This window comes from Aptenodytes patagonicus, chromosome 5 (genome assembly GCF_965638725.1).
Source record: "Aptenodytes patagonicus chromosome 5, bAptPat1.pri.cur, whole genome shotgun sequence".
NCBI classification, from domain to species: domain Eukaryota; kingdom Metazoa; phylum Chordata; class Aves; order Sphenisciformes; family Spheniscidae; genus Aptenodytes; species Aptenodytes patagonicus.
In genome coordinates, this window is record NC_134953.1 from 9,734,043 (window position 1) to 9,748,997 (window position 14,955).

Consider the following 14,955-nt stretch of genomic DNA (forward strand, 5'->3'; position numbering starts at 1 on the left):
GTAGCTGGCAGGTAGTCAGCCAAGTCATCTAGGCCACCACAACAGTGTGTAACAGGCAAAGTATATAAAAGACGTAAGTGGAGCTGGAGGAGTTGCTCCTTTTTCTGTAGTTACTCAAGATCAGGATCTAGGTCCCAACAGGGCATAAAGGTAAGATTGTCTTGACTACTACATACCTTTCTCTAGAAAGAAATCTTAATTACGGTCATTTGTATGCAATTGTGGGAAGTGCACTTAGTGTTTTGTTTCTGTCTATTGTAATGTTTATTCCTAATATACTTAGAACAGACACTACTTACACATAGTCCTTCCTTTACCTGGTGGTTAATTATTCATAAGAGATTCTGACCAGCAAGATACAATTTTTGAAGGATCCACCCATGATATTCTGCACTGGTTACTTGAGATTATTCAAAATAACTTCCTACTTTTTTTATGATAAACATGTTAGCAGTTCAGAGACCATTAAAATGCAAACAACTTTTTCCTGTAACCTGGTGCAGCACTTGAGCTCTAGATGAAACAACAGCCACTGCTCTATTTGTCTGTAAAACAGCATTAAGTGCAGGCAGCAGAAAACAGGTGGGTAATAATTTACCACGTTTGCCTGCTTCAAATGAAAAGCATCTAAAGCCACATAAAGAATCTAATAAATGGCCTATCTTCAGCAAAATTGGGCTTGTTCTCCCTTGTTTGCCCAGAACGCATCAGGAGCAGCTTTAAGAATTTAATCCTCAAAGCATTCTTCAGCTGACACTCCCAATGTATGTCTACTCTATTTCACCTCTGTTAAGCACATTTCTTTCAGGACATGTATATATTTAAATCCCTGTTTCCATGGGAACCAAGTACATTTATAAAATACACAATTCTTTCTCTCTTCCATTTAGTGGACTGTTTGGATTTGAGCTATTCAGGAAAGGAACAATCAGTTTTCACAAACAAGTGGGAAAAGAACAAGAGAAAACATTTAAATAAAATGGCATATGTCTGAAGAATCTATGTTAAATGCATTGTATGCTTGTATGTTAACAAGAATATCTGGAATGACTTTTTTAAAGCATGGAATGGAACCATTGTGGTCATCTAATTTCACTCCCTATATGTAAGGAAATCCCTTGGCTTGTTACTATAGCTAGAGTCAGTACATTTAGGCTTCTAAAACCCCATGCAGTGTCAAGGCAACTTCTCACTATTAGAAAATTCAACTTAGTAAAGTTGGGAGACAAACTCTTGCTCCTCTCTTTTGTAATATCCTTGCATCTTCTGCTAAGACATGACACTGGACAGAATTCTGGTCTGGAGGGACTTGGCTCTCAACTACGTAGTTGTGTTAACTGGGTGCTATCAACAGAGCCGAAACAAAACTTTTTTTTCAGAGTAATTTATTGTTGTGACATAGGTTACTGAAAGCATTGCTGCTTCTCTGTGCTATGTATCCTGGTTGGAACATTATTTTCCACTTTAATATGAAGCATTACTTTTGATGTTCTATTTCAGCCAATACAGTTAAATTAAAAAAAAACAACCCAAACAAAAACCCAAACTTTCCCACAGTTTGCTGTAAGCAACAAGATCTGGTCAGCTTTGAACCATAGGTCAAAGTGTAACAAACCAACAGGATACTGCAGTGATCCAAGTCTAAATTATGTACTAAAAATACTTTTCCTGTTACACTACCTTGTGACTGCAGTAATTAAAATGCAGATAGTCAAAGTTAGCTGTTGAGTTAACCTTCCATGTGAACAGGGAGCAGAGCAAGTTCAGTTCACTTCAGCAAGAGCCATGTGTTTGGTTAGCTGCTCAAGTGAGAGTCACTACCCAGTGAGTCATGTTAGGGCTCCACCTACTGTAGTCCAAACATCAAGATTTCACACAAACCTTGCAACTGAGTTGCCACCAGGATCTCTAGTTCTGTTGTGTGGAACCACACTAAAAACAGAAACTTCACCCTTCCTCAAAGCACAGAAGGAGAACAGCAGGTTGTTCTGCTAGACTACTTAGAAGAGCAGCATGTCCAACGTTTTTCACCATCTACTTTTTAATCTTTAGGATTAAAACCATGCATTTCAGATTAGGTAGTAATAGATGGCATATGTCTATAGGTTCACGAAATCACACACCAAAGTGTGTAAGTCTACTTTGCAGCAGACTTAAGTATTCTGCCAAGAAACTTAAATGACTCAACTAGCAATGCAAACTTAGTGACCTTCATCCCAGTATATGGAAACAATCAGCAAATTAAATTGTAATTCTGGCAGCATGGATTGTTTTTTTTTTTTAAGTATGAAATTGCAGATAGCAGATAGCAAAAAGTTCGTTATTCTCAACAATATAGAACAACTAGTCTTATCTCCACTTTCCAAGGCTTACAACGAAACACATGGTTTATCAAAGGTCAATCACTGGACATACTGGGTCAGTTTGACACAATGTACATTCTAAATGAGGAATTCGGTATAAACCACTTGCATGTCCGCAGAAGGCTTGACAAAAACCCATAATTAGTTAAACTACAGAAGACAGGAATTAGCATGAGCAAGGATAAAGATCTTGTAAGAAAGAACAAAGGCTGTGTTGAAAAGGGACTTTGTAGAATTCTGTTAAGTTGGCCTGGGACCAATTCCAAGTTTTTTCTTAACTGAGTAGGGCACAAAAGTTAGGAATAAGCTAATGATACCTGCTGACAAAACTGTGAGGTGTCACCAATACTGAGAATAATCCAAACCAGGAGAAATATGTGGATCTAGATTTTTTTTAATTGAAAGGTGTCATAATGCCAGGTCATGCATTTAAATTAATTATTTTCTTGGCAAATTGGAGTTCAGCTGCAAATGACAGCAGGGGCAAAAGATTGGGGTGCTGAATCACACTACATGACAGACACCAAGAGGCAAACAAGGAATTTATAACAGGAAAGTATTAATGTATTCTTTTATTCATTGATCTATATGCTGATATGGGTATGGTCTTTACAAACTCAAGTTCAAGAAAGACTGAAATTAAGTTTAAAGTGGGCAGCTAAGAGATCAAAGCAGAGACAGTGCCTCAGAAGAAAGGAGATAAAGCTTAATATGTTTAGTATAATGAAGGCTACAGTATGATGGCTACCTATAACAGATTATGTATAAATACCAGGAAGAGCATGAAATAAGAACTTTAGTAAGGACAAAGGAGTTATATTTAGGTATATTTAAAATAGAATTTAAGATGTGGTTGGTCAAGACAGGAAAGAACTAAATTTGTGATTCAGGAAACACCTTCTAAGGTAAAGTTAGCGGACACAGGGAACCAGAGAAGATGGCAACAATGAAATGTCTGTTAAACACACCAAATTAGCAGCACAAACTTCTTTCCCTACCCAGAGAAACACATAGTATTAACCCTTTTCTTCAGTCACGTGAATTTAGAATGTCAAATTTCAATTGCTTTTTAGCTTAACCAGCAAACTGGCAGTAACACAATAGTCTACAAGGACTCCCTTTAGATCTTATTCTAATCCTAGTCACCACCACCAGAACTGTTCTGTGCAGCATCGATCCTAAGTACCTGATAGCAGTCATAGGAAACGTGACGGTTGCGTACCTGCCTATCCACTAATATCTCTTGAAGAATCATCTAAATGTCATCTGCAAGCCTTGCAGCACAACAGAGCACAGGGAAGCTAATTCCCATCAGGTATCTGCAATTTCCATGGTGGTACATCATCTTCTTTCTACTGCCGAGACTGTGATCATTTAAGAAATACTGGAGCATTACCAGCTCTCTCCTGCAATTTTAAGAAGGCATTTCCATTAAAGATACTTCATCCTGCAAGTATTGATTCTGATAAGTAACACAGAGTACTTTCATGTGCTTGTGGGTTTCACGTGCACTTGCTCAAAGATGCGAACAAGCACAGTCTTACTATGCTAGGAAGATGTCAGAACAAAGCATAATGTCTGCATGCTAATTAAACTGCAGGTTGTCAGAGGTCACCGTGCTCACTGAAAAAACACAAGGTTTCATTGCCTCTTCATACTGCCAAGAGATGCTTTGCTGAAATTCCATTCCTTTGTTGAGGCTAACTGTGAGATTACATGTCTGAGAGGGTCCAAGGCAGCAAGGTGGGCTGATTTTATACATTCCTCCAAGTTTTCTAAGTACACAGTATACCCAAAGGGAACAAAAGAATCAATTGTAACAGTAAACTCTGTTCTGAATATTGTTGTATATATTGAGGAAAAGAAGTTTTCAAGGAGAACTTCATGCTGAGGTAAAAACCCAAGATCAGCTCAACTAAGCCAGGATACAAAAAAAAGATCTTATCATTTGAGCAATTAAATACTTGAGTGCTAGGAGCTGGTAACAGAGCCATTTAAGCAAGGTATTTTAAAGCCTAATACTTACCAGGAAAACATGTACATTGCCAGAAATAAACAGGTAATACAGTAATGTCCACGAAAGTTGTACTCATTCAGAGAAGCCATCTGAGAAAAGAAAAAGGCTGAACATGTCACAGTGGATAGAAAAGTTTTTTTATTACATTAGTGGCAGCACTAATATGACTAAATATAATAAGCGGTGTATATAGAAGCATACCCAGAGAACTATCTGTCTTGACTATTTAAAGCTAGACTTTGCCAAAGTTAGTTAGAGCAATGCATCCTAAACAAACACAAAAAAGGAAAAAGTCCCCTAATAAATCCAAGAAGTTTGTGGTTTACAAATCAATAGCAAGTTAAAGCTTGAAATCCTTGGTGATGTTTCTTGACTCCCAAGCTTTTCCCACCACATTTTCTATTGAACTTCATGTTTTTAGATTTCCGTAAAGTGGAACAATTTGAAAATACCTTTAGGAATTCCTGTCTAGATTTTCAAACTCCAGAGAAGGAATGCCTCAGTCTCCTAGGTAATAACACAGCAAATACGTACAATACAATTAAGCAAAATGATGCATTACATTTGTGTTTGCAATATTGTCCTTCGTAAGAGTGGCCACTGAAATTTGAAATCAGGCATTCAAAATTCCCGAGTCAAAGTAAGGCTCACAATGTGCCATTTACCCAGTAAAAAGGGACACAATGGATGGGATCAGATACAGAGTTTTTAAAAGGGCAACTTTTTTTTTTCCTACTCCAATTCCAAGCATTTGTCACTGTGCTGCCTGGCATACAACAGAATCTATGGATAGTGGGCTCTTCCGACACCTCTACTTTGCAGTGAATCTTTCTGCCTAGGAAGACATAACCTCAGTCCCTTAATGACATATCATCATTAGTCTTCAGGTACTTGTAAGTACCTGACTGGCAAATTCCACAATACCTTTTCTGTATCAATGATCACAAACTGATCTTTCTTCTCAGAACTTGGCATTTTGTGCATAGCAGCTTATTAAATAGCGTAGCTATTCAACTTGTAGAGCATTTAAAACCTTTCTTCTTACATTTTATCAGTTTTCCCAACAGGGAATGGCAAGAGTTTACTGCAGAGGAGAGATCAGGGAAAGACTATGATGCTTTTCCCCCCCTGCAACTTTTTTGCAGTAATTGAGAGACTGACTTACCCAGCTTTGCTGCTTGCTCTTTTCCTCCACCTATTTCAAGGCTTACTTTAATAAACACCCCGACCTGAAAATCTGTGAAATAGTTAAATGGCTGGTTACGAATATTAAGTTTAAAGAAGAGAAGGGAAAACAAAACATTTTTATTCAGACTAATAAAAAACAAGAGCCGAGTTTTAACACTTATTTAATGCTCACAAATAACATTTTCAGAGAGATTAGAATCTTTGCTACACCTTCAGTTTTCATGTACCTTGTCCTTGCAATTAGAACTTGGAATTTAGCACTGAGTCAGTGGGGGAATTCTCCAGATTGGAACAACCAGTACAGATTTGTAACCCGAGTCCCATTCTTGGATTTATCTGGCAAATTAGCACAAAAATTATTCTGGGGAACATTGGCTTTGCAGGCTTCTCTAACATTTCACATTCATTTACCAAAACAAATGTGAGGCATCAGAAATAGTCATTAGTAATTAGGTGGGAACAGTTATGTTGTAGAAGAGGGACAGTTTTACTCTATTAGGCAAAACCTCCTCAGTACCACTGAACAGACTTCTAAAGGTAATGTTATTAGCCGAGACTGTAAAAAGTTACAGCTCAGATTGGTATTGGCTTGCTTTCAGCTAGAACTCATTTAATGTGAAATAGGTTTTGGGGAGAAAATGGGAAGTTTCTGTTCACATAATTTTAGCAGCAGTGATGCTGCTATTTGATGACACCCAACTTTTAACCTCAAAACTTCATTAAGTATAGTTTTGCTGTGCTTTTCTTCTTTTGCAAAGATGGAAACTCCAGTAGCCACACTTGTTCAGCCACAAATGCTTTTCAAGCCCTTTTAACCATGAACTCAGTTGCTAGTTTAATTCTCTGAACCCCCCACTTTATGAGGGGTTAATGCTCTTGACCTTGATTTCCTTTCCTGAAGCATCAGATATGCATAGAAATGATACCATAATGTAAACTGAATTCACTCTGTCAAGTACCCTGCTGAAGAAGGGCATATACACAGCACCACTAATAAACCAGTGACCATTCTGTAGTCTTCCATGGAAAAGCATATTATGTGCACCACAAGAAGCCACGCTTTCAGTGTGCTTTAACAGTTGGGAAAAAAACCTGCAAAGAAGTCTGCAGAATTGGAGTTGAGTTGCATCCACTCTAGTTTTCTTTTCTGATGCCATGTTATCCCCCTTTCTTTCAACAGTGGATTCATTATACAGTAAGTGTGAGAACAGTTTTCTCTGGACAGAAGCCATTCTTGCCATTGCAATGGAACTTTTATTTCAAATAAATTCTTACAATAAAGCTGTATTTTGTTATACAAGTAGGCAAACCCAGGAGACAAAAGATTCACGTATTCCATTTTAACATATTGGCTCAACTAAACTGCAGCCGTTCCCATTCATTTCCTAAACCATGTTAGGGGTTTTTCAGGGCAATGGAAATAAAGATGTAAACCAAGTCACCTAGGTAATTAAATTACGGTCCAAGGAAATTGGTAACACCACCATAGAAAAGTGTATCTGCTCATTCTTCAGGCTCTTTGAAGCGTAGGGTGGAAGAAGTTTCTTTATAAACTCAGAAGTTTTTCGTTGAGAGCAATCTGTGACTGTGTGAGGTTTGCCAAGTAGGTTACCATCAGTAGGTCCTGAGAGGGGAAGAAAAAACCCAGTGATCAGAAATATTAACAAAAGATGGTAGCCTGTTAGGGAGTTCAATTTTTAACACCTGTAAAGCAGTTTACAGCTACTAGAAATATTGTTAGTCCTGAAAGTCCTACCCTGAGGAATGCTTCCCTCGCAGGAAGAAGGTTTTGGTATTCCCAGAATATGAAACACTGCTTGTGAAATTTTAACTCTGAGTTCACCCATGTTAACCAGGCAAGTCAAAGGGTATAAGCAAAATTAAAAATTAGTTCTGGTCGTGCAGACTGTGGGTGAACAACACATTCAGAAACTTAGCTTTCACTTCCTAAAAGTCTGTTGCAGAAATAAAGTAGCACACTAAAACCTTGTTCGTGTCCTAAGCGTTACGCAAGAAGACAGAACTTCAGTTCAGGCAAAGGAAGCTGGCAAGTCACCAGTTATCCTTGAAATCCATACTGCTGTAAGCTTGGTAATTCATATTGTCCAATCACTCTAAAAGAAGAATTGGTGCTGGCTTTCAGATTACTTGCATAATTCCTCTTATTCTCTTATTTGCAGTTGCTTGCAAGATTATTACGGTGAGCTCCTTTATCCACCTTCAGCTCTTAAAACATCAAATTACTGACAAGAAAGAGCTGTATTGTCTATTAACATGTTTGTATGAAAAGACAGATTGTTTTGATCAGACAAATTTGTGTCTGTATGACAAATTTTCAAAATTGCTGGCAATACACTGAAAAAATTAGATGATGAACTTACATTGATATTGCTGTTCAACATTGTCTCAAAGTCCTCTGGTGAAATCTTTGGCACCTGGTTAATAAGATCCATCAGGAAACGCCCAACAGTGTTGTCAGCAGCCACTTTGCCAGACTAAGCATAAGAAACATACACTTCAACATGACTAAAACTCGGTAAGTTTATAACCCAGAAAGAGAATATATAAAAAGAAAAGCAAGACGCACAAGCTTACATCAAACTTATTTGCTGGCTCATAAAAAGCTGGCCTTACCAATACATCCTCTGCATACTGCAGCACCATGGTCAGGGTATCCTGAATCCTGGCTGACGCTGACCCCACCTGCTGTAAGTCACTGGACAAGCCAATCACTCGATTAGGGCTAAAACAAGTCTTCATGATAAGATCCACTGAAAGCAAAAGGAAGATCAGTGAAAAAAACTGACTGCCACAGAAACCAGTTTAAATCCTTAACTTGTTGGAAGATTTTTAGGATAGCTTCAGCAAGACAGTCTAATTCCCAGAATGGCAATTTTACCAGGGTAAAAAAAGCATTTGAACAGTGTCACAACAATGGTTATAACCAAAATAGGAAGAAAACATTCACCTCCTATCCGCTCTGTATCATAATAAACATATTTCACTGTTAGAGGTGTGAACATCACGCCCATAGTTTTACCAGGGACTCCCATTGGGGCACTAGGAAAAAAAAAAACACAACAACAACAAAATGTTTTCAGCATGGACGTATTTAAGGGAGGAGTAATAGATTTCCATCTCAATGATCTCTGTTAGCACTGAAGTGTGAACACGAGTAGGTTACTCATTCTCACCAAAATCAGACCATGGATAACTGAGGACAGAAAATCAGTCCTGGCATACTATTAATTGCTCATTTTCATCCGAGAATATTCCTAGCTGGTCTGGCATTTGTCAGCATGAATGCATGAAAAGCTAAGTAGTATCTTCTTAGCCACAGTTCCTTCTTGCTTATAGAGCAGGTATTCTTCTATCCTGAAATACTCCATGCTTTGAGAAATCACTTAAGGAACAAACATAAATATGACAAAAATTCAAGTACAAAGCACTTTATTATTCCTACTGTTCAAAGTATTTGAAGTCCATTTATGCTTTAAGTAAGATGTTATGGAACAGCTTCCTTTTTGAAGATGCACAGTCAAGAAACTGTAGACTTCTGCTACAAAGAAAGGCTAGGTTTTTTTCCTTAAAGAGAAGAGCTCTTCAGCCAGTACTGGGAAGAACATTGAGGTGGAATAGTTTCTTTTCTCAGTATTTAATCTGCATTATTAGTTGGTAAAAATGGAAGGGGTTAAGGGGAAGAAAGACTGATCAAGAAGATGCTGTTTCAATTATGTTTTAACTGCACTAATCTTCCAACTTGTATAAACAAACTGCTGAGCAATAAAGCCCAGTGACTACAGGCTAGCATTCACACAGTGTGATGGAAGTTAGTGACATTAGTGCTAGCTATGTCAACCCTGTGAAATGTCACGAAGATGTTCAGAACACTGTTAATTAAGTCACAATTCCCCACCCCAACGAGGTACCAGCTTAAGAAAGGTTAGGTCTTTCAACTTACATACAACGGTCGAGACATTCCGATGAGAAGTAAGCCATGATCCCTGGCTCACTGCTGTGTTTTAGCTACTGCGTAGTATTGTCCAAAATGGGACACTGCAGCCCACTACATTTCTTGTTACCCTGATGTGGTCTCTCTCAGTAATTCAGATAGCTCCCCTCCCAGAAATGCAGCCTCCCAGAGTACCTGACGTAGGCTTTAATGCTCATGCGTGAATTCTGGAGACTCGTGTCCACAGTGAGGTGGATTGGATTGTGCGCTTCCCGGCTGTAATACTCATGGATCAGCACAGAATGTTCCGTGATGTCGTGACCTGTTGCATACCTTCAAAAGAGCACAGGTTGAGGAGCCATTCTTCCAACATTCAAGTACCCAATATTTGGTATTGTTGATATTTAACAGGTTTGTATCCTAACACACTGATTTCCAAACACTGAGCTGCAGAAGCATACTAAATAGAAGTGTTTTAACTAGGGAATTTGTAGTTTTATGGCCAGCTGTCCTAGAACTGTAGGAGTCACAGGCTGAGCACACCCATGCCCAAAACATGTACAGGGCCAGTGTTGTAGTACCAGCCATAAAGAGTAAGTACAGTTGACATCAGACACCCAAGATTCAGTTATCTGTCACTATGTTCTGTACCAACTCTTTATTTCTATGTAAGTCAAAGCATGCCAAACAAATTTGGACCAACCAAGTAGATCTTCCACAAATCAAACGTCTCTCTGCAGGAGGTATAACTTGTTAATCTAGCTCCTTTAACTGCTCTGCAATTAGCTCCTCACACACACAGGAAAACTCCTGTCATTAGAACTGCACTTTGCTGTGCCATTAGAAGGTTGTTGATGAAGTTTGCTCCACAGGAGCAGAACTAAGCTATTTTGTAGGATGAGAGAAGCATGAGAAGACTAATAAAGCTATCCACACACTCAGACACAGACCCTGTTCCCATAACATCCTACCGATCTTGCTTTGCATCCTCCACACAAGTACTTCCACCTTTTCTCAGCAGAGAACTTCTGCATGCTCAAGCTGGTACCACCGATTCCTCCTGAGGCCCCCAGTACTTAAAGCTACTCTTTTGTGTTCTCCCTTCTTTCTAACCAGTTATCTTCTGTGGTGCAGGTTGTTTTACAGGTGGCTAAGTTCTTCTAACAAAGCCGTGCATGCATTCTCTAACTCCTCGCTCCTCTGTGATACCTTTCCTAGATATAAAGAAAACCAAACCCTGTAAGTCTCCAATACCATCTCTTCCTATTATGAACTGCAGGAGCATTACAACTGACTCTATAACAAGAGTTGCGAGATCTTACTGTAACAAGCATTAGTGCTTCTGCTTCTCAACCTGTGACAAGGAGGATTTATGTGTTATTTCAAGTAGTTTAAGGGAACACCACAACTGCTTGCATGTTCTTGCAGAAGGAGAACTTACCAGCCCAAGATGATCTCACTAGGAGACACCTTCTTGTGCAACTCATACATGTTTTTGGCAAACTCCATATCGACTGCCACCTGAGAAACGGGACAGGACCAAGTCAGCCGGTTACAGGGATGCTTAACCCTTAGCGGAGGACAACACGGGCACAAGCCCTAACGCCGCTCTCGGCAGTCGTCGCTCCGCCGAGAGACCCACCGCCCGCTCTACGGCACAGCCCGGGCGGGCTCGGCCGGAGCCGGCGCGGACCCCCCCGCGAGGCGGGCCCGCCACGCCGGCCCCGCTCCGCCTCCGGAGGGCGGCGGGCGGCCCCGCGCTCCGTACCTCATCCTCGGACTCGTTGTGAGGGACGGAGAAGCAGTTGGTGACTTCCACCGAGTGCTTGTCCACGGTCCCTGCGGGAGGGCAGCGCGGTTAGGGGGGCGCGGTGGGGGCGGCGGTCCGCTCGCCCCCAGGCTGGCGGCGGGCGGGGCAGGGCGGCGGCTCTTACCCAGCAACGTCCCGATGACCCGCGCCGCGCCCTCGTTGCGCCGCTCGAAGCTGTCCACGATGGAGGCGAGCACGACCGGGTGCAGCCGCACCACGCGGCCGCCGGGGAAGGGGCCCGAGAGCGCGGCCGACAGCGGCGCGGCGGGCGGCGGCGGTACCGTGGCGACGGGCGGGGGCGGCGCAGCGGTGGGGGGAGCGTTTCCCGCCGGTGTGGCGGGCGCCACCGTCGGGCTCTGCGCCGGGGCGGCCGCGGGAGAAGCCGGAGCCGGAGCCGGAGCCGGAGCGGGAGCTGTCGCCGCCATTTTGCGAGAGAGAGAGGTGGGGGAGGGTCTGCTCCGGCAATAATTGGCTGATCTGAACGCCTTTCACGCAGTGCTACCTTCCTATTGGGGAAAGGGGTGTATTAAGGCCCTCCTGCCATCTCTTAGCCAATCTGGGGAGAGCGAGGAGGGAAGACGCTCTGATTGGAGGAAGAGCACACCGTCTGTGGCTGAAGCTTAATCTTGTTCTCACCCTCTCGGGGCCGGAAAGTTTTTCGATTGGGTTCTCGCATCCCCCGCCTCCACGCCTATCTGCTCTCTCACTGGCTGGCACTCCCTTACCTTCTGTCTGTCAGGGCGGGAAGGCCTATTTATTGGCTGTGGCGCTGTCGTTCTCCCCGCCGGTTGTCAGGAGAAGGCGGGATTTATGCTTGTCTGTGCAGCGCCGAGCACTCGCCCGGCCGGTTCGGCAGCGGGGGGCCCTGGCGGTGTCTGGGGCCGAGGGTCCTGCTGGAGGTAGGCTGAGCAGGGCCGGGTGTCCCACAGCTCCCCGTGGCCTTCTAAGCCCCGCCGCCTCAGGGGTGTTGCTGTACCCGTGGGCCTGCCTCAGCTGGCTGCATTTCTCTGGCACGTTCCCAGTCGCGCTTCAGGCCCGTGTTGCCGTCAGCTGTGGGTGGCCGCTGAGGTGTTTGGGCGGTAGCAGTGTGGTCCCGGTCACGGCGGCGGGGCCGCTGCTGCTGCCTCGGCCTGCTTGTGGTGAGGGTAGAAGCAGCAGCGCTTCCCTTGCTGCCCTTCAGCTGTAATGTGATGTGGTAAACAGAGCAGCCTGCAGGTATGGCACCAAGCTGCCACCACAGTGAAGAAGGTTATCCAGTAGTGCTGTATGTGAGGGCTATGCAGCCCTTAGGGTATTGGCCCTGTGAGGCAGGGAAGTGCTGTTAGCCCTCTTTTCCCGGTCTTTGTTGCCAATGAGGCACAGAAGAGTAAGTGGTTGCCTAGTATGTAGAGAGTAAATGCTGATTACCTCTATCCAAGGTTTAATGGTTACCCAACAAATTGACTTCTTGGATATAATTTGCCTATTGCTTGTAGTGCCTCATGTGTTCACTCTCAAGCAACAAACCCGTGGGTGGGGCAGGTATGGTTGTAAAATGAAGCATGTATGCTTTTGATAACTGGTAAGGAGACTGGGTTCTTTCGGAGCTTCCTTTTCTCTTTCTTGGCCATATGCTTGCAGCTGTTACCTTAACTGTTGTAGCAACATAGTAATAGATTTACCTCTAAGTCTCTTAGTTCAAAACCTTTTATCACAGTTTTTAATACTCGTTTGACAAACTTTAAGGGGAGAACTTCTGGTATTGTTGAAATGTTTGGATTTTTTTGGTCTCGAGCTGTTCTTTTCCCACAAGTAAACTGTTTGTGTGTGTATACACATATATAAACGCTGAAAGATCCAGAAGTCTTACCTACTGATAAAATACTTAGTCCAGTGAAACTATGTCGGTCAAAAACTGCATCAGTTCTCTGGCACTGCTTTGTCTATCAGGTGGCTGAATAACTGAGAATGTTTCCAGGTAGTTGTTTCCCGTGTGTAGCAGAGAGAAAAGTGCAGTGGTGGTTACTGCCTCAGGTGCAATCATCTTTACTTTTTTATAGATCCACTTTGGGCTCCTGACACACTCTTTCCTGTGTTTGGGTTACCAGTTAAAGTCATTTTAACATAAAACCCGATTTTATCATGACTGGTGGCTTTTGGAGTTTTCTCTGCTTCATTAGCTGAGGGGTAAACTTCATCAGTTGATAAGCAGTTTTGACTCTGTCATCGAAGACAGGCTCCTGAGTATAAAAGGAGCAGCTCAATACAAAGGTAACACATTCTGCCCATGTGCTAGCAATTTGCTTCTTTTACATAAATGGGGAACACCTGTCAAAGCTACAAAGGCGAGCTAATGCATGGGAACACAAACAGATTTTATCTCTTCATAAAAGCACTTCCTAGTCTGTGTACCAGTAAAAACTGGATGTCCTATTCTTAGGCTTTCACTGTGCAGCCTTCATTTCTCGTAGGCGTGCCTGGGTCAAATTGCATAAAGCTTTAAGATGTTTCTGTTCCTGGAGCTCTGATGTGTCAGTGAGAAGTCTAATGTGTGAGGTGCTCTTGTTAGAGAGCAGCTGTTTGATCTCATTCTTGTTTGCATCAAACTATGCTTGGTGCTTAATTTGACATAGTCAGCTGCAGATACAGGTGAAGCAAGCAAGGCTCTTTAAGACCTGCCCATTATACTTTTATGTTGCCACCTTAAAAATTGGGCAGCTTAATGTGGAGCCTTAGTTGTGCTTCAAAACTGTCAACTGTGATAACCTTCTTTTAATATGTTGATGTCAAACTGCTGGACAAAATGCTGGAGAGTGTATGTAGTGTGAGTAAAGATGGATAGCCTGTATCTCAAAAGTCAAAGATCAGTGGTTGGCTCATACAAAGCCCACTTAATACAAACATTGTATAAATCTAATGATAAGAAAATCAGTTGTGATAGTGCTTGGAGCAGATGTGTCCAAGCTACAAGACTTGGACACATTCAGCAAGTTTTTCCTTGCTGAATGAGTACTGAAAAATAGAGACCTTCATAATTAATATTGTTTCACAAAATATCAGTTTACTTTTAAAGGAGCGTAGTTACCAGTGACACATCTTAATGGTGCCTGTGGTTGAAAACTTAGCGTCCATGTAGTGAGATGATTAAGATGTTTAGATACTACCCCATTACAGTAAAATTTATCTGCCTAGAGGACAAAAACAGAAGACACATTCGCACATGAACATGGATCAGTGTGGTAACTTGGGGCCTTCTGATTTTATGTTTTTCCTTGCTTGGTTTCCCTGCACCTGATTTTGGTGGTGAATATAATTAACCTCCTAGCTCTGGTCCTGTATGATTTCTCTTTATAGTCCCTATGTATGACTGAGTCATTATTATTGCATTTGCTGTCATATCAGCTGCATTTTCACAGATGATGTGTGATTTCTTTATCAGTAGTTATCTTCTCATCTTGCTTGTATTACTGGAAGCAACATCATCTCTTGCTCTAAGGAAAAACATTTCTTACATTGCATTACATGTAAAATAAAATATTTACAATTTATTTGATTCATCATTTACAGGACGTAGTTTTATCTGGTTAGTTTCATGGGATTGAATCTGACATTTTTATTCCATTATTATAAGAATAATTTTCTATTG

General features: G+C 41.8%; 1 protein-coding gene and 1 long non-coding RNA gene across 2 annotated transcripts in view; one reads left to right on the forward strand and one right to left on the reverse strand.

The window, feature by feature from the left end:
- Positions 1–4,500: 4,500 nt before the first annotated feature.
- EIF3F (eukaryotic translation initiation factor 3 subunit F) lies at positions 4,501–11,755 on the reverse strand. Its single transcript, XM_076338584.1, has 8 exons — positions 11,455–11,755; positions 11,289–11,359; positions 10,962–11,041; positions 9,716–9,853; positions 8,537–8,628; positions 8,203–8,339; positions 7,950–8,063; positions 4,501–7,192 (listed from the first exon to the last, which is right to left on the reverse strand). The coding sequence occupies exons 1-8, from the start codon at positions 11,753–11,755 to the stop codon at positions 7,115–7,117; spliced, it is 1,011 nt and encodes a 336-aa protein (XP_076194699.1). The 3' UTR covers positions 4,501–7,114.
- A 417-nt stretch (positions 11,756–12,172) lies between these two features.
- Positions 12,173–14,955, forward strand: part of LOC143160638 (uncharacterized) — a 60,305-nt gene continuing 57,522 nt past the window's right edge. The window contains exon 1 of the long non-coding RNA XR_012995425.1: positions 12,173–12,229. This is a non-coding gene — a long non-coding RNA (uncharacterized LOC143160638). The remainder of the gene's footprint in view (positions 12,230–14,955) is intronic.

Coding starts and splice junctions, on each gene's coding strand:
- EIF3F (XM_076338584.1), bottom strand. CDS start 11,755: ATGGCGGCGACAGCTCCCGCTCCGGCTCCGGCTCCGGCTCCGGCTTCT. Junction 11,042..11,288: donor ACAACGAGTCCGAGGATGAG/GTACGGAGCGCG, acceptor CCCGTTTCTCAG/GTGGCAGTCGATATGGAGTT. Junction 8,340..8,536: donor TGATACAGAGCGGATAGGAG/GTGAATGTTTTC, acceptor TTTTGCTTTCAG/TGGATCTTATCATGAAGACT.